Source organism: Aethina tumida, chromosome 4, assembly GCF_024364675.1.
Source record: "Aethina tumida isolate Nest 87 chromosome 4, icAetTumi1.1, whole genome shotgun sequence".
In the NCBI taxonomy this organism is placed as follows: Eukaryota; Metazoa; Arthropoda; class Insecta; order Coleoptera; family Nitidulidae; genus Aethina; species Aethina tumida.
The window spans coordinates 9,414,827-9,435,724 of NC_065438.1; the positions used below are offsets into that span (position 1 = coordinate 9,414,827).

General features: G+C 31.0%; 1 protein-coding gene across 5 annotated transcripts in view; it reads right to left on the reverse strand.

The window, feature by feature from the left end:
- The window catches only part of LOC109606251 (maternal protein pumilio-like), a 152,035-nt gene extending 133,590 nt beyond the window's left edge, over window positions 1-18,445 (reverse strand). For 4 of the 5 annotated variants that reach the window (XM_049966983.1, XM_049966985.1, XM_049966984.1 and 1 more), the window contains exons 1-3: window positions 18,168-18,445; window positions 17,362-17,552; window positions 15,203-15,535 (exon numbers count right to left, since the gene is read on the reverse strand). In XM_049966983.1, the coding sequence (XP_049822940.1) occupies window positions 15,203-15,535; window positions 17,362-17,544 (516 nt within the window). In that variant the 5' untranslated portion in view covers window positions 17,545-17,552; window positions 18,168-18,445. Of the gene's footprint in view, window positions 1-9,955; window positions 10,237-15,202; window positions 15,536-17,361; window positions 17,553-18,167 lie in introns of those variants that run through there. The other variant, XM_049966986.1, reaches the window with a different exon arrangement.
- Window positions 18,446-20,898: the final 2,453 nt, after the last annotated feature.

The following is a 20,898-nucleotide window of genomic DNA, read 5'->3' on the forward strand; positions in this document are numbered from 1 at the left end:
CGGGTTCACTAAACGAAATTCATGGTCAACCGCCGTCGTCGCATCGCCGCGGCCGGTGAGACCGGCTTTCCTCTCCACCGATGCTTATTTCTGTTCTTCGACGGATCGGTGCAAAAAACTTGGTGCTAACTGCTAACATGTATCTGGACCGTTAATTAGTGGATTAATAAGTCTTTTCTCTTTTGCGACTTTCTCTTAAAAATGTCTTTTCAATATTTTTATTATTATTAAAATAGACAAACGCCAAAGTGTGAGTGGCATATTTTACGTGTATAAACCTGTAATAAAATGAGGCACTTACTTAAACACCTCTCGACGATTTGTCTCGTTAAAAAGGGTGTGTGAGTGAATGCGAGTGCTTCACATTAAACGTTATGTTCAATTATAAAATGCATTTTATATTTTTAGTGTCTACAGCTGTTTGAACAGTTCCATCATCATAAAATGTCCGTAACTATAAAAATCCATATCAGAAATGCTATTTAAATAAACCTACATAAATTAACCGATTCTACGCTTTTTGGACGGATCGTTTCTTCGCGACCGGACGCCGAGCCAACAGAAAATGATAGTCGAGGTCAGTTCTGGGCGGACGCACGGTTTCTACGCTTCTCGGTCGACGTAACTCAATCGGCGGTCACAAATTCGACAAGACAAATAGTACTTCATAAAAAGCCAATTTCCAATAAGAAACTTCGTTTCGGTATAATAATGGAAAGGCACAGGAGTGGAATAACGATTTGGCTGGTCCCGTCAGAATCACTGCATCAGTTATCTCTCGCATAAATCTCCAGTTTTGAAATAAATCGTCCAAATAAGAAAGTCAAAGTAACCGACACTAACGCCACAATATCTGTAATATAAATTGCGAGTGTCGCAGACGTCATTTTTCGGTTGGAGGATGAGAATTTTCCACGTTGATAACGGGCAAATTCATTTCGAAAGCAGATAAATCGTTTCTTCGTCATTTCGTCCCCGACGATTTCCATCCAACTTATTAGTTCGGAATGAACTTTTGAAATGAAACAATTCTAATTTCAAAAGTTTATTGTCATATTTACAGTGCACACGTTACTATCCTAATGTTTATTAGGAAAGGGACAGCAAACAAAATATCTGTTAATAAAGCAGCGAGGACATTTTTTATCGTATTTTCAATTCAGTGTCTTGTTTCCTTTGTTAATAAGCATTGTAGACAATTTTTCGGAAGCATCTTAAATTTTTAGAGATGTCTGCAATATTTAGATCTTGATGTTTCATGTTAATTACTATTTCCCTCTTATTAAGAGTGTAATGTTTCATTTTTCTTACTGAAAGTGAGAAATATTTGTTGTAATATTTACAGGGTTGATCAGAGGAATAACACACGTTACTATCCTAATGTTAATTATGAAAGAGACACCAATCTAAATATCTGTCAATAAAGGAGTGAGGACATTTTCTTATTGAACTTTCAATTCAGTGTCTTGTTTCCTGTGTTAATAAACATTGTAAACAATTTTTCGGAAGCATCTTAAGTTTTTAGGGATGTCTGCAATATTTGGATCTTGATGTTTCATGTTAATTATTATTTCCCTCTTATTTAGAGAACAATGTTTCATTCTTCTCACTGAAAGTGAGAAATATTTGTTGTAATATTTACAGTGCTGGTTAGAGGAAAGGGACAGCAATCGAATTCTCCGTCAATAAAGGACATTTTGTTGTTGTATTTTCAATTCAGAGTCTTATTTCCTTTGTTAATAAGCATTGTAAACTAATTATTAGTTCCCTCTTATTTAGAGTGCAATGTTTCATTATTCCCACTGAAAGTGAGAAATATTTGTTGTAATATTTACAGTGCTGCTCAGAGAAAGAGCACATATTACTATCCTAATGTTAACTAGAAAAGAGACAGTAATCAAAATATCTGTCAATAAAGGAGTGAGGACTTTTTCTTATTGTATTTTCAATTCAGTGTCTTGTTTCCTTTGTTAATAAGCATTGTAAACAATTTTCTGGAAGCACCTTAAATTTTTAGAAATGTCAGCAATATTTCATTCTTCTCACTGAAAATAGGAAATATTTGTTGTAATATTTACAGTGCTGGCCAGAGGAATAGCTCACGTTACTATCCTAATGTTAATTAGGAAAGGAACAGCAATCAAAATTTCTGTCAATAAAGGAGTGAGGATGTTGTTGTTTCCTTTGTTAATAAGCATTGTACACAATTTTTTCAGAAGCATCGTAAGTTTTTAGAGATGTCAGTCAGCAATGTTTATTTAATCCTTGATGTTTCATGTTAATTATTATTTCCCTCTTATTTAGAGTATAATGTTTCATTCTTCTCACTGAAAGTGAATTTATTCAAATAAATAATAATCCTGTCAAGAATCTTGTTAAATAGTGGAACAAAACGTAAATATATTTGAATGTGCTATTTCTTTGGCCAACAAAATTACACTTAGTAAATACGTTTAAAATAATACACTGTTGCTCATATGTAGAGTAACAAATTTTAAACCAATTATTATATTAAAAGAACAATTTTTTTTAATTAAAATTAATTTTATAATTATTAAGTGTCCAAACATATCGTACATTTATATAAGGATATTATAAATAAAGCAACTAAGCCGTAAATTCAATATAATTCATTTTATAATTTATTTTTGTGTGTCCATTTATCGATACAGAAGCAGAGTAAAATTGCGGTAGATCTAAATTTAAACAAATAGATCGTTTCTGGAAGGAGTTCCCAAAAGGAGTAGAAACCACAAGACAGAGGAAAATAAAAATACTTGCTGTTAACACCCTTTCATCAGGTTTCTCATGATAAAGAAATAAATATGTCGGTGAGTACCATAAAACGAAGACTAAAAGAAATTAGGCTCTGTGGTAGAAAATCAGCAAAAATGCCCTTTATTTCTGCAAAATTAGAATAGCCAAACTACTTTTAGCAAGAGACCATAATATTAATAAATTTTTAACTAAACCCACTAATAAATAATTATATTGCCGAATTGTTATCAAATACCAAGAAAATTTCTAAAGTTGCTCTAAGATGTGAATTATATACTGACTGGGCAAAATTTGAATTCAATTCTTCTATGAAATAATTTACAAAACGTTTAAATTTTGTCCTATTTCTCTGACCACCATTGTATATTTATAAATGAGTCTGTGTAAAATGATATTTAACAAGCGTAATATTTATTTGATGAGAATTTTAATTTCGAATAGTCTTTTTATTTAACAGTGTTTTATGTATATACATTTGTTTAAAAAAGGAAGATGTAAAAATGTAATTTTCATAATTTAATTGCAGAAACAATTGAAGAATTCCTTATAAATACATACATGTTCGTGGTTTAAAATATCACAAATTAAATTTATGTAAAATTTAAATTAAAAATTATTTTATAACACGGGATATAAAAATTCTAATATGGTTTATATCTTTTATACGTATAATACAGCATAAAACGTGTTACTTACTAATGCTATATAGAAATTTTAGATCAACGGTACATATCGGATGTTACCATTTGCATTTCATAACGCAGCAGGGGATTTGTCCTCTCCACCCTTCGAAGCGAATCACGTGTAAAGTGAGACCGGGTTGTCGTAGGAACGCCGTCTCGTTTATTCATGCCCGATAAGCGTTCACAACCGTTTTGCCGGGAATTCGAGATTTTCGCCGTCAGCAAAACATACATCATCCGAACCGAGACATTCTAAAAGGCGCAATTGCGATTAAAAAAAAAATGCTAACTTGTCTACAATAGTTTGTTATTCTCATTTGAATGTGGACGTATTTATTTACGTTGACCGTTCCACATTAAACAGGGATGGAACTGAATGTAACATACGAAAATAACACACTCGGAACAATTGTGTTTATGCAAATCGTTCAGGTTTCGACTGCACAAAAAATTTTTACATGTGCTTAATGGACGAAAATTACAACTTTTCAGTCATTATTATAGTTGGTTTCTTTGGACACATTGGTTTCGAGTAACGCCAGTAATTATACCATTACTGTCGCCAGTTTATGGAACCACACATTTTTTTTCAGGAACATAAAATTGGAGCTAATGTTCGCTTAATTATTTACACGTGCCATACAATGTGATTCACACCAGTTAAATAGTTTTTTCAAACGTGTGTAAATCTGTGAACCACAACACAAAGTGAGTTGGATTAAATGAACAATTGACAGATAATAGAGAACAGTCGTTGCATCAGTGCATCACTGGCGCCATAATCGGCATTAAAGTGGCCCACGCTTTATTTTACAGTTAATTAGAGCCATACACAACGTTCCATGTACGTAAGGATCGACCCACATTGCGTACGCGACATTTGCGCTCACTTCTTCCGCACGGATCGCAAAAACTATCTTTGTGCTTCCTGCATCAGCGACAAACAGCCTTACCTCACTCAACGGTCCAAAAGGAATTGCACTAATGAAACTTTCGTCGCATTCAATTTCAATTGCACTTTATTTCTTTTAATCAGGAATTTGTACCAAATTTAGTCATATTAAGCTGATTAATTTGTGTTAATTGATCTCATTTAACTTCAATCAATCTTTCCATGACTTTAAATATATTTGTAAATAAATTATTGTCATAAAAACATCAATTTGTCACCGACTTTGGATTAAAATATCAGATAAAATTTTATTGAATTATTGAACTGATTTAATTCAGTGATCGTCTCGAGTCGGAGCAGTGACCTTCAGATCATCCGAAAATGGCAAAAACAACCATTAGAATTCATTTCAAGCACCGAAAATGTTTGACCAAACTGATGACGTCCGATTTAGTGACTATCTCAACTATAACTCAACAAATGAACCAACAAACGAGTCATCATAGGTTGTTTTGTTAAATTGAAAACATGGAATACGTTTGTTTGTTTCACGTAGCTCGTGTAAATGGGTACAAATTGGAAGAGCAAACATCAATTAATTAATCGGCTTAAACAAAAACTTCCATAGAGTTCAACAACCAGTAAAGATAAATCGAACATTGGTGAATATTATAATGCGGAACGCGGATTTTCTGGTATCGAACGAAATAAAGAGAATATGCAAAACGATTCCGTTTCCGGTGACATTTTAATAAGATTGTTATTCACAGAATCGGTCTCGAACCAGCGAGACGTGGATCAAATTCTTGCCTTCGCACATTACTTTATAGCACGCTGCAATTTGTTATTGTTGTTCGCCGACTACAATTTATATTGAATAAACAATACGATCTCAAGGCGAAGTGTTGTTACTTCATTTAACTCTTTCTTCTTTCTTTCTTTCTTACTTTACTTTTACCTCATTTATAAATCCTAATAAAACTTCGATTTGCACCCTCTCATAACATTTTTATTTTTCGTCTGATTGTGACAAACTTTCTTTTCAATTGTAAAGAATTGTACTTGTACTTGTGGGCGAAATGTCAGGTTTTTTTTTAAAAATAAAACCAAAACCTACCGAGTAGATTTTTAGTCATGAAAATTGAAAAAATCACACTAACAAAATTTTTGTAGCAAATTTAAATGTACCACAGTATACCAAATATAGTACACGATTTTACGATTAAAATTAAAAATAAAATTAGAATTAAAATATTAATTGGAATTAAAATTGGTATAAAAATTAAAAATAAAACTGTTGCCATAAATTATAATTTTAGGATTATTTAATAATAAATTTAAAGTACAGTTAATTAATTATATTAAATTGGGATGAAAATTATATTTTATATTAATATTAAATTAAAATCAAAACAATTTATTATTAAAATTAAAAATAAAATTAGAATTAAAATATTAACTGGAATTATACGTAAAAAAGGAATGAATCGAAATTCGGTAAAATATGTTTAAAATAAGATATATAAAAGTGGATATATAAAATATAATCAATATCTTAGAATTTAAAGAGTGTAATAATAATTAAGATTAAATATTTTATAGAACAAAATATTCATTAAATAAAAAGTGTCAACTTTTTTTGAGACTTACTGAGATAATGTCTAAGAAACCATGTGATTAAAAATCGTGTATAACATTTGCCATCAACTGGCAGAAATAATTTTAGTAATATGATCCAACTATATCAAATAACACTTCTTTGACAACTGGTTTAAAAATATTTTTTCTTTTATTATATATTATTGTATAATATATTTTTTTTGTTGTTACAAAAATGTGTAAAAAAAGTTTAAAAAAATATTATTTTTCTAATTAACCAATTCACAAATAATAAAATATTTTGAATATATTTTAACACACTATCAAGTGAAAAATAAAAAAAAGTAAGTAGAAATGTTACAAAAGTTATACAAATTATTGGGTTACTTTATGTTACAAGAGGTCTATTTAACAATGCTATTAACTCACTGAGATATTGGTATCATCAACTGGTTAAAATAACATAAATTATTTGACAAATGATTTAAAAAAATATTTTTTAAATGGTTTAAAAAATTATTTTTTTATTTTATTGCAAATTATATTTTGTTTTGTTACTATTAACTTATTAATTAAAATTCTTAACTCGCAAATAATAAAATAATTAGAATTTATTTTAACTCAATTATTTTGTAGAACATTTTTCTGACATTTATAAAACAGTATTAATATAAGATTTTAAAATTAAACTTGTTTTTTATTAACTAAAAAAGTGAGTTATTTGTTAATTTTGGTAGTATTGAGATAAAATCAGTTACAAATAATATCATAAGAAATAAATAAAATTAGAAAAATAGTTGTTAATTTTTCATTCGATTTTAAAAAATTTGATGAGCTAACAAGTGAAAGATTTTATTTATTTTTATAACAAAATATAAATATTGATTTAGAAATGTTACAAGTGTTATTAGATTACTTTATCTTACTAGTGGTTTACTTTAAAAATATAATTAAAAAAGTAACTATTATACTCAATAAAATGTCTAAGAAATCACACGATTAAAAATCGTGTAAAACATTTAACATCAGCTGACAAAAATAACTCAGATTATTTAACGAATTATTAAAAAATTGTTTTTTTATTCTATTCTATATTATTGTAATGTACTATTGTCTATTATAATTTGTTTAGTTACTATAAAAATGTGTTTATTAATTAAAATTTTATATATTTTACGTTTAGAAAAATATTGTTGCTAATGTTAAAACAATTTGGATTTATATTAATTCAATAATTTGTAGAGAATTTATAAAATATTAATTAATTATAATTTATTTTGGATTTTGAATTAAGTAAAATGACATACTAGTTATTTGTTAATTTTTGTAGAATTAAGGTAAAATTAAATGTTATTAAAAATATTATATGAAATAAATAAAATAAGAGTAATAGTTACTTTTTCATTCAATTTTATAAAATTTGGTGAACCAACAAGTGAAAGATATAATTTTATTTATTTTTAAAACAAAATATAAACACCGATTTAGAAATGTTAAAGGTGGTATAAAAAATACTAGGTTACTTTATCTTACAAGAGTTTACTTGTAAGATAAAGTAATTAAAAAAAACATGTAATTTAATTTTTTTATTCTCACTGAGATATTGTCCAAGAAACCACGCGATTAAAAACCGAGAATAACATTTGACATCAGCTGGTAAAAATAAATCTATTTTTTTATTCTATTGTATATTATAATTTGTTTAGTTACAATAAAAAATGTGTTTATTAATTAAAATTTTGCTAATATTAAAATAATGTATATGTATAACTTAATAATTTGTAGAAAACATCTAACATTTATAAAATATTAATTAATTAGAATTAATTTTGGACTTTAAATTAACTAAAACACTGACAGACTAGTTATTTGTTAATTTTAGCTGAATTAAGATAAAATTAATAAAATATCATTAGAAATATCATATGAAATGAATAAAATAAGAGTTAATAGTTACTCTTTCATTCGATTCTATAAAATTTGCTGAACTAACAAGTAAAAAATAATTTTATTATGTATTTTTTTGTAATATAAATATGTACATATTTTTTAAAACAAAATATAAATATTGATTTAGAAATTAATTAACAAGTGTTCTACTCATTATTGGGATATTTTATCTTACAAGAGGTTTACTTTAAAAATATGCAAATTCATTAATTTATGCTATATAACACAGCCCACCAAGACAGAGAATATGTTGTCTCACTTGTAAAAGTATATTATTGATATTCTGTCATATTCAGACCTCAAGAGAAACTCGACCTTAGGGTGGTAATTCCATTTTACAGTCGACTGTGCATATTTTCATGCTTTGCAATTGAAAAAAAAAGTACCAAAATCGGATGAAAAATACAAATCTTTTGGGGGTGTTCCGCTTCCAAATGGGCCACACTGTATGTTTAAGATTAATCTGGGTCATTCCAGAATAAATTTATAAAACTTTTAAAAATTTAATTGTCTAATTAACCTTTTTAATTGATATAATTGTAATTGAAGGTGAAGACAATTATTAATCGATTTCTATTCATTTAATTTTGCTGATTTTTTACAGGAAACATTACAAAATCGAAATTCATCATTATTATATATTGATTGCTTCACTTTTAAATTAATTCCAGAGAAAATACCAACTCTTAAGCAACATACAAAATCAAAAACTTAAAAAATGCAATTTTTAATGTTTCTAAAACAACAATCGGCAATCGTTTTTAAAGTCGTCCTTTGTTAATGTTAACTTAATCCCGGTTCTTAATGGAAAAGACAACAGTGCGATCATTTCAATTAAAATTCATTTGTCCCATAGGAAAAAACAAAGTTTTAATTCAGCCCAACCGTCACGGTTCCGATGGTCGGAGCAGAAAAAGCGGGCGAACGTGCAAATCAACGACATCATCCTAAACAAAAGGATGATGGACTGGCCGTGTGGCGGCAACATCGCCGACCACGACCACGATAATCGGATTGCGGCGTTGCCCCGTTCCGAGTCTCTCTCGTTCGGAGAGGTCGGAAGTTTTGCCTTTGGAATTACGTCGTCCGAATACGGACGCGTTTTCGCATTTTGGTTTGTTTACATTTTGACCTCGCAGATTATCGGCTTTACACCACTTGCCCTGGTCCGCGGCTCCGCTGATCCTCGACATGCTTGTTAATTGTGCTTTTTGTTGTGCGTCTGTTATAAAATTGGAGACCAAGGTTCCAACCTTGTTCAATTTTTCTTTTGTTCAAAATGCCGTTTTTATGTTTTATTTGTAGTAATACATTCATATTGGGTTGTATGAATAATTAAGTTAAATGTGTGGCTCTCTTAATGATACATAATAATAATCAGCTTATTGACTCATTAAGTTAAAATTGAAAGTCAAATATTTAGACCGCAATAGCCCCGCATCGAGTGCAAACTCGTAAGGACCGCCGTGCAAGAATCGCACCATCCCTCTCTGCGCTAAAAGGGGCGTAACTCGGTGCACCAGAGCCTCCTGGCATCGGTCCAAGACCGTGTTTATTTGAGGTTTTCGCTCTTTTCCCGTGTTTAATGTTTCCCGTAATACGTCCGCAATGATCGATCGTACGCCGGCTTTTCTCTGGAGCGGCGAGAGTTGAATGCGTACGGCATCACCGTACACCGGACCGTTCTTCCGAGGTAAACAACAAGACACACCAGACTCCGGCACCCCAACCCACCTTGAAAATGGCTACCTGGCCGAAGAACAAAGCCCACATAAACCTGTTGCGTCCAATTCAGAAAAAAAAAAAACATAAAACAGACGAATAATCGGCGGTGGAGCAAGTGAGGAAAAAGTAAGGAGGAAGACCGGCTCCAGGTCCGACAGAACCACAACCTCCACGACAATGACAACGACAACAACAACAACAATAGTAGTAGAGGGTGGGTGAGAGAAGGACCGACAAGAGAGTGAAACACACCCCTTTTTCGGCGGGCGTCGCGAATGTAAACAAAAGATAGGCGCTAGAACTCTACACTAAAAGCAAATTTACCAACCATATCGGGTCCCATATCTTTCATATCCAACTAGAAAAGCACATAACCACTGATTTCGTCGTCGGTGAACACTTGGACAAGTAACTAAGTAACCAGGAAAACCAAAACCAACAGGGTAGCACTGTCACAACTGTGTCGTTCCACCGGTGGGGCAAAAACGCAACGCAACGCAACGCAGCTCCGCCAACAAGTTTGGTGGGTGAGCGATGGGGGGCGAAAAAGCGGAAAACGGAAAACGGCCTCCGACAGCTAGTGAAACGCCCGAGCCACTGGATCACAGCACAAGGCGCGGCATACGGCGTCCAACTGAGCTAACAAAGAACGAGCGAGCGACTTGCGCCTGCGCCAAGCTGCATTGCTACTCCTCTCCGGCTCTCGGCTCACGGCTCTCCGACTCACCGAGTCACCCGCCAGACTGTACCTACATGTGTAAGTGCGTATCGCCGTACTCTAGGTGCTTGTCGCACCGTCTAAAGAGCGGTTGGACGGAAACCGTCTGTGGAGGTGCCCAAAATTCGGTTAATATAACCGTCCGCAAATTATATTTGCAACTAGAGATAAGATAAGATAAGTTGGAAATAATCCTTTGATTTACACAAATATACAGTGGTGGCTAGAGAAATAATACAAAATTTAAAATCAGACATTTTGCTGGCCAAATGCTTTGTAAATGTATTTATCAATACTCTTAATAATTAGTATTCTTCCTTACTAGGATTAATTTTATTAAATCAATTCACTTTCAGTGAGATGAAAAAAATATAATTGCTATGCAGACAAGAAAAAAATAATAATTAACAAAACATCAAAAGATGTAAATATTGTTGATATTGCTAAAAACTAATAATGTTTCCGAAAAATGGTTTACAATGCCTATTAACTAATATGAAGCAACAACCTTAATTGGAAATACAATAAGAAAATGTCCTAACAAAAAAACAACTCCTTTATTCACACACTAATTGGAAAAATCAGTGACGTCTAGGTAAAAAATTAATTGAGTCACATAGTATCGTGTGTCTAGTAGAACAATCAGACGTCGACCGAATAAACAAAACTTCCAAGAATATATTCCAGTAAAGAAACCATTGGAATCAAAAAAGAATTTTCGAATAAGACTAAAACTGCACAAAACTGTATTAATTACTATTATTGAACTGCATTTTTTTTTCTTCCCTCCTTGTGAATTTATGCATAATTTATCATAAATTAGATATTTCTGAATAGAAATATAATATATAAAATTACAAACCACGTATAATTTTTTTTAACGTAAATTTTAAATATATTCAAATTTAAATCATATTTAATGACTAATACAATATTAGGTACATAAAATCTGTTATAAAACATCCAAAAGCATTAAATAATTTATTTACAAATTGTTAATAGTCTTTCACTTTGTAGTTTTCTTCCTTTTCATATTTTCTATTGAAATTTCACGATGAATTGATCATTTCCCATTGTAGCACCTCTCTATGTGTACTAACCCTTTTTATATTTTATATTTTATACTTTTATACTTTACTTTTCATACTTATCATACTTCTTATACTTTTCATACTTTTATATTTTATATTTCAATTTCATATTTCATATTATTTCATATTTTTCATATTTCATATTACATATTGTTTCATTTTCATATTGTTTCATATTTCATATTATTTCATATTTCATATTTTTTCATATTTCATATTGTTTCATATTTCATATTATTTCATATTTCATATTATTTCATATTTCATATTATTTCATTTTCATATTATTATCATATTTTTCATATTTCATATTTTTTCATATTTCATATTGTTTCATATTTCATATTATTTCATATTATTTCATATTTCATATTGTTTCATATTATTTCATATTTCATATTATTTCATATTGTTTCATATTTTTTATTATGATAATATTTCATATATCATATTTTTTCATATTTTAAATTGTTTCACATTTCATATTATTTCATATTTCATATTTTTCATATTTCATATTTTTCATATTTCATATTGTTTCATATTATTTCATATTTCATATTGTTTCATATATCATATTTTTTCATATTTTAAATTGTTTCATATTTCATATTATTTCATTTTCATATTATTATCATATTTTTCATATTCCATATTGTTTCATTTTCATATTGTTTCATATTTCATGTTATTTCATATTTCATTTTATTTCATATTTCAAATTTTTTTATATTTCATATTGTTTCATATTATTTCATATTTCATATTGTTTCATATTTCATATTGTTTCATATTTCATATTTCATATATCATATTTTTCATATTTCATATTATTTCATTTTCATATTATTCATATTTCATATTTCATATTTTTCTTAATTCATATTATTTCATATTTCATATTATTTCATATTTCACATTATCTGATACTGCTCCATGATTTGCAGAGAAGAAATTTAAATGTGAGAGTTAAAAATGAATTTTAAGGGACGTATTGCATTCCAAAGCTTAATACGAAGAAAGAAGTTAAAATATTGAAAAACTTTGTTCATGCTTTTACATAATTTTTCTTAACACATAGCTTCATATAGAGTTGTGGTAGAATTTTTTTTTCACATTGAACTAAAGGTTCTTTTATAGTCTTGACTCTCCAGACATTAAACTTGCACTTCTTGGCCAATTTTTTAATACGTAGTGCTTATCCCTTGCACGACTGTCCCAATTCCAAAAAAAAAAACAAGAAAATATGATGTAGTCTCCTTGTAATCCGGTTAAGATAGCTACAACTTTTATATCTACACATATATTCCACGTATACTGTGAATATTGAATTTTTTCTAATAACAATTTCATATATCCATAATTTTCCTTCACGTTTGTTGCATATACGAGAAGAACTGAAGGATGGTTTCAAATACGATCGAATTAGAGCCCCGTTAATTAAGAACCACCAATAAAATGCAAAATTTGAGCGATTTACAAAAAGTATATACATGTGATAGTGAAAAATAGGAAGCAAATCTGAATTCAGCATCTTTAAATATTTATATTTATCATATTTTTATTTAAAGGAGGATTTTATTGCAGACCAGTTTTATCCTCCCAAATTTTGGCGTACTTTGGAGTGATGAATCCAGAACAAGGTAAAAAATCCATCGTCCTCCTAATAAAAGTTTGTATCCCAGTTACACTACAAAAACTTTGGAACACGGTGAAGGAAAAATTTTGATTTGGGGTTTCATTCCTTGGTACAGGACTATTACAAAAAATTATTACTAAAATGGAGCTTTTCATGTATAGAGACGTCATGAGAGAGTGGAACCATTTGCCAACGATAATTTACCAATTACATGGATTTTTATGCATGATAAAAACACTTTCCCGAATTTATTCCGATAATTGTTAAAAAAATTAACGAAAGAAAATATTTTAAATTAATTTTCTTTTGTTTAAACATTTATTGAAATTTTCAAAATGAAGGTTTTATCAATTGTAGTAAGAAGCATTTTATAGAAAATCTTCAACAATATAAATCAAAATTAACTGCAATTAACAAATGAAAAATTTGAAAACGACATCCACAGTTATCAACAATTGGTTCAAAGATGAAAATGCAGAGATGTTCGATTGACCAGTTCAAAATCTGGATCTAAACTTATGGAACGACATATAATCTCAATTAAAACACCAAAAAGGATCAAATTTAGTTGAACTATGGTCATTAATTGAAGAAAGCTTTACCCCACCGTTTACGAGTGATGATAATGAACAAAGGGTACCCAACAAAATATTAAGAATTTTGTTTAAAGTTATGTATAAATTATTTAACAAATATATATTTATATTATATTAAAAGTATGCTACTTCTGTATCCACCCACATTTCTCATTTATTTTGTTTTTTATTTTTTAATTTAAGTATAAATTATTTTGGTTTAAATATAAAATAAATAATGGGAGACAAATTATAGTATAATTATTTTATATAAAATATAGAATATTTTGATTGCATTTAATTATAGGTGTGCGATTCCTAATTAACGTTAAGATAGTATTTCTCTGGCCACCGCTGTATATCTGTGTGTTTATTTTTTCAAAGGCTTCCAGATGTAAGATATAAAGTTGCCACAACTTGAATTAAAATACCAACAACCACACCAAAATTCCTTAAGAAAGCAAGAAAAAAAAAAGAAATTAATAAAAGTTCATCCAAACTTTAATTAAATTCTTATAACCGCTTTCCCCATGAAATAGTATAATAATATTGACAAAACGAGACAACATTCGTCTATATTAAGAAACTTTTTCCTTCATTTTTCGGACGTACGAATGTAACGGTCCAAAGTTTACAATCGAAAGTTTCGGCCTAGCCGAAAGGGGAAGTAGTATTGATAACGTTACCGCCATTTATATGTAACATAAAAACCATTTTATTGATACAGCAACCCAAACCAGAGCATATATCATCCATTTTATGACGTTTTATAATTGAATTTTTTCCCGTAAAACAAAGTCCATTTTATAACACAAGAGTCGTAATTTACTCCACATTACATAATGATAACAAAATATTTATCGCTGAACACATGTCGAGTACAAAAAGCCTTTTTTCATCACCTGCCTTTTATTAAACCATTTCATGTTAATAATGATGCTTAATTAATACAACAAGCAAAAATGTTTTAAAGCAACAAACGTCGAGTCCTTGACGTATTTTCAATTCGGGAAACTACAGCGTCGAGGTTATAACAATATTGTTTGTCATAATTTCGCATTCGGTATTAAACTATTCGCAAATCAATTACATACAAGGCCAGACTGGCAAATACCCGAACGTCGTAGGCGCGCTATTAATTTCGAATTACTGCTAAAACGAAACGTACTTCACGTACTTCCTTAATCCGAATTTCAAGACCAAGTCGACACAAGAGGTGTGTGCAAATTGATACGCTGAGGACACTCGGCAAATTCGTAAAAGAGGTCAGTGAGCCAAGGCCCGCCAATATTTTTTTTTTTCGTCGCAACGGTATCAACCTAAACGCGATAAAACTGGTGGAGTTCAGAAAACAACAATATTCTACTACATTTAGATAATGGAAATATGTTTGTGCACGCTCTTGCACACGTTTTTAAATACATATTAGTATTATCAACTACGTGACCGCTTATTGTTCACAGTTCCGATGAGAATTAAACTCGGTCACACTTCCTTCAAAACTTTGACGTCATTAAGTCCAGAAATCTGTTAAAAACCAAAAGTAGCTCACCTGATGTTGAACAGTGTGCCTCATACTCGGCAGCTGCTGCTGGGGCGGCATCGATTGGTTGAGGTGGTGCAGCGCACTTGGATGCAGAGCCATGCCTCCGCCCTGCATCTGACCTGCGGCTGCGGCGGACATGTAGACAAGGTGCTCGGGCGGCGGTCCACCCATCGACTTGCTCTGGCCGAGATCGTACAAGTTGGGGACGCCGCCCGCCGAATTCTGCGAACCGCCACCTCCGCCGCCGCCCATGTACGACATGGCGGCGGCAACGGCGGCCTGCGGCGACGTCTCCACCTTCGTGTTGTTGGCAGTGGGGTACTTCCATTTGTCATGGTTCTATAACAATTCACAAGCTTTACTGTCTGTCTCTTGTAATTTTGGCAGATTAAAAAATAGAACCGCTTTAGTTAACTCAGTATTTAAAAAAGAAATTAACATATAAAAATTAGTCAAAGATTAGGAAAAATAAAAGATGCCAGATTAATAAAACCATATATATATTAAAATCATAAATAAAAATTAATATACAATAATTAATAATGAAATTCTATTAAATAAAAATGAAATGATAATAAAACAAATGATATGTAACGAATGTAATAAAGAAATTATATAACAGCAATAATTTAATACTGATAAAAAATCTAAACTAAATTTATACAGAAAAATATCTTAATTAAGATATTTCATATTTCTAATTATTATTTAATCAATAAATCCTTTACACATAATTTGTAATAAATAAATATTATTGATTGCTAATATTAGGACCTTGAATAAGTTCTCGCTGTTTCTTCATAAACGGCAGTAGCAGTGCTCAAGTACATAAAATTTCGAACGCACCTGCAAGGTAATACTGTATCTGACTTTAAATTTTAATGTGTGCTGATTCACTTTAGTGTAAACAAAGTAATTTTTTGTTTTATTTGTTCTCAAAATGTCTACTTTGTGCCAGATAATATGCATTTTATTCAACAGAAATTTGCAGGTGAAGCACACATAATTCTTGCGGCGACAATGCTCTGTCGGTTACGACATGCAGAGACTAGTTTCGACGCTTCAAAAATAATTTCTGTCGCACCGAAAAAATTTAAAAATAAATAATTAGGGCAATTTCTTGATCAAGACCAATGTCACCCAAGCAGAACTTGGAAATACATTACAAATAGATAAGTCAACAGTTTTAAAACGTTTAAAAGTGTTAGAAATGATCTATTAACAAGGACATTGGGTGCCATATGATTTGAAGCCAAGAAACGTGAAACGGCTTTTTCTCACGTGTGAACTACTGCTTCAACGGCAATAAAAAAAAGGTTTTTTACGTCGTATCGTGACTGGCAATGAAAAGTGGATACTCTATGATAATCCAAAAGATTGAAAATCGTGGGGTAAACTCTGACATGCATCAGCATTGTCTGCAATACCAAATATTCATGATTCGAAGCTTCTCGTCTGCAATTGGCAGGATCTGCAGGGAGTAATTTATTATGAGCTGCTCAAATCGAATGAGACTATAACGGGAAATAGGCGACTTCAACTGATACGTTAGAGTAGAGTCCTAAAAGAAAAATGACAGCTATACGAACAGAGACAGAGAAGTTGCAAAACCAGTGAAAGCCTAGCTTCAGTGAGAAATTCTACCTTCCAATTTCCATCTATTCCCTTCCATGGCATATGAACTAGCTGAGCAATGCTCCCATTCTTATGAAGATATTAAAGAATATATAGTTTCTTGGATAGCCTCAAAAGACATATGTTTTTCCGACGAAGAATCGATATGCTGCCAGAAAGGCGGAAGAAAGTAGTGGGTAATGATGGCCAATACTTTGAATGAAATATTTTTGTACCTTTTATTTTAAATAAAGCTTTTATTTTGTACAAGAAACAGCGAGAACTTATTCAATATCCCAATATGTGCACATAACTTTCTTTAAGTTTTTATTAGTTTAATTGCTCATAGAAATTCACAGATTTCCTTTCAGTTCACGCGAAAAAATGCGAAATCAAATTGACATGCACGCCAGTACTCATCCGCACAAGCGGAAAACAAAAGTATGAGTCATCGTCAACAGGAATTCCCATTGAGGGATCGTCAAAAAAAGCTGCTCCAACTAAAAACTTAGTGGAGATAGAGAGAACAGGAAATCGTTTCGAATACTAACATCTATGATGCTGTCGTCTCCGTGGGCCCATCTGAGCTGCTTGGGCCCATACTGGTGGAACTCTGGGTCAGGAGCCCTTTGGAACACGTAGCCAACGGCGGCGTCGTCTTGAGTACGATGAGGACCCCGATCCATCTCAACTTTTATTATTCCATCTCCTTCGCCACTTCCCAACCACTTCATTGGTCTCACTGCGAACAAACGTAACGACCGACTATTAGTCCTATAGGATAGATAGGACAGCATATTAACATACGCAATTAGTGAAATAAATCGATGGAGGAAATTGTGTTGTCGATTGTAAAACATTGATTGGGGTAACTTTAGGTCAACCAGGTGGCAAAAGTCCGTCCGTTTATGATTTGAATAATGAAAGTTAGGGGAGTCATTGAGATAGAGTTATGAAGGACAGCTCAATGTAGTCCGGTTCAATAGTTCACGTGTAATTATGTGAATTGATCAATAAGCCTGACAAATCAAATAAATCTGGAGGTATCAGGAATCGGGCAAAAGGCCGTCGTCAGTCATCTGTCAAACTGGAATTTGCAGGAATTTCGCTATATACACGATAGCAGTATATGCAAAGACAGTTGCATGCAAGCAGGACTTAAATAGAGCCCGGCCAAAATATAATTTCATCGTAAATTCAAAATGGGAGTTTGTTTTATGACAGTTGTTTACGACATGACATTTCAGATTCCCGGTTCTAAACAAATGGCGTTTGACAACCAACAACACACAAAGAAAATCCTATTAAAATATACAAAACTGAAATAAAACGAGTACAACAATAGTAATTAATATACCTGCTGTTAGTTTGTGAGGGTCCTATGCATCAACAAATTGTATTTTTCGTAATATTTATTGTTCAGTTTGTCGGCGTCGGCTTTACTAAAGATTTTCCCACTATACACAAACACAATATTCAATCACGATTTGTACACTATTATGGAACTCACAACACAAAATATTATCACTAACTATACAAGAAACTATTTACAATTTACAATAATTACAAGATTCACTATTTACGCCATTGATACAAGATGATTTTTAGAGATTTAAAAATGACAGCAAATTATGAGCAAAAGGCTCGCCATTTTGGTTGTGCGCGCGCATTCAAAAACGGCTGTTTTGTTTTCATAATATTCATTACATAAATGTATGCAACCCAGTATACACCATTTTGGTGCATGACTAGACCTGTATACAGTGTGATTTTGAACTTTTCATCCTAAATTTTATTATTTAATGTATCAACGATACATTCTAATATTTTTTTTCTCTTTAAAATATATATTTTTTAATGTTTAAACAAAGATAGAAGGGTAATATGTTGTAAAACCGACAATGAAACAACCAATAACAGTTTTATATTAAATTTCAAGGAGCACTTTTAAATATGCCTCATTGTGCCACTATGTTTCCTACGTAAATCTTGAATGTTTCTATTTCGTTTCTACAATCGCGTATGCGCTTTAACGTCAGTCTCTTATTTTAATAGTAGAGGAGGTGAGACGTGCCTCTATCCAATGAGATAACTCCAAATACGGACACAAACGAAGTTCCAGAACATTGCCGATTTGGCTGTGGAAATGTTTTTAATACTGCACCTTCTTTTCATTATGACGTCAACCAGTAATAACACAAAAGAATTTATTAACATAAGAAATGTGTATTTCCAGTTTAAATTACTATGACAAAATGTTTGTTATCAATGAATTAAACCTTCCAATTCTTAATTTAATTACATTAACAAGTACAGAATAAAAAATCATAGATTAATGAATAAATTATTTTGTTGGACCTGTCTTTTATTTTCAAAGGGTTGTAAAGATATTTGATATAAAAGAGTTTTTTGTGATTTGTAGACTAAATTTTTCTGACAAAGGCACTGATCACTTAAATTATATATAGTTAATTACGCAGAAATAATAATAAATTATTTTTTTTGTTTTTTATTTTTTGTATTATATATAATGTGCCTTACCAAACTCAAACCTTACGAGCCGCCACTGATGTAAAATATCGGACACATTTTGTCCATCCACTGGTAATTTATGGATACCATTCCAAACAGAAGCTTCATTTTTCATTGACATTCATTCAACGAGTCATTTTCGTATATCCTCAAAAGTTTTGAAGTGTTGCTCAGCCAGTGCGTGTCCAATCGATGAGAAGAGGAAGACTCCAGATCTAGTGAATATGATGGGTGGCATAGAAGTTTCTAATGAAGTGAATAAATCTTTTCTTTGACCACATTGGCTGAATATGCAGGAATGTTGTCATGCTTCAAAAAATCTTTGCCGTGTTTTCGAGCCCATTCTGGCCGTTTTTCAATCAATAAATACATGGTTCAAATCGATCATATATTGTCAAGAGCTGACGTAGTACACTACTCCTTCCTGATCCCACCACACACAGATCCCAATCCCCGGTTTTACCCATGACTTTTTACGTTTGTGAATTTCAAAATATATCTATTTCCCATCGCCAGTTAACAACCCGATTCAAGAAGTTGCTTTATCATCATTCTTTCAGTTCGTGATGAATCCATTCTCATCCATTTGTTTGAATCTTTTCCTTGGCTCTCAGGCGAGTGACATTCAACTGCTGCACCATTATTTGTTGTGTTTGTGTATCGTCTTCGTTAAATAATGCTTGTAACTCGTTGCCTTCAAACATTTTTGATCGATTTTCTCAATAAGAATTCGATGACTTTCTGATCCCTTTTTTAACAAAAATCATGCCACAATTGCTGATTATTTGGCATACAATTTGTTATGTTGGCCATGAAATAGAAATTTGCAACTAACTCGTAAATAACTAAACCGATGTGATATTTTGTAGAGGGCTGTCTTACCATCAAAATAGCCCTTGGATATTCCACTAGGTTTTATGCACCAGCTCTTGTAAGAAAAACATTTTAAACTTACACATCTGGTTTTAGTCCGCAAGATAAATATTTCAAATAAAAAAAAATCCTTTTATATTTTCTTATTCATTTATTCAAGATTTACTTATGAAACGAATTGACCCGGAGAGGCACATTTAAAAGTGCCTCTGGAGAACTTTCGTATACAATATTCATTAAAATTTAATGTAAAACTGTTATTTAATTGTCGGTTTTACACCTACCTTTGTTTAAATATTTAATTCTATTTTAAAGAATGTAAACATAAATAACGTATTTTTTATTATTAACGTTATGTCAATAAAATCATTTTTATAGGTGAGGCACTGTCTGGCTCATCTGAATAAAAAGATTTAATTAACACATTTACTTTTAATACCAATATTTATCTATTTGTCTCTATAAGTGACATTTAGCAATTAGACAATTGTTTGTTTAACAAACTTAAACCAATCAACAACAATAATAAACATTTCTTAAAACGTTAACAAACTAACACAATATTATTATTTACATTAAAATATATTTTAATTTAAATTTTGTTTTGTAAATAAATTCTGTTTGTTATTACTACTTTACTTTGAAGTAAAAAAAAATTAAATTGAATTTGAAAGTTCAAACAG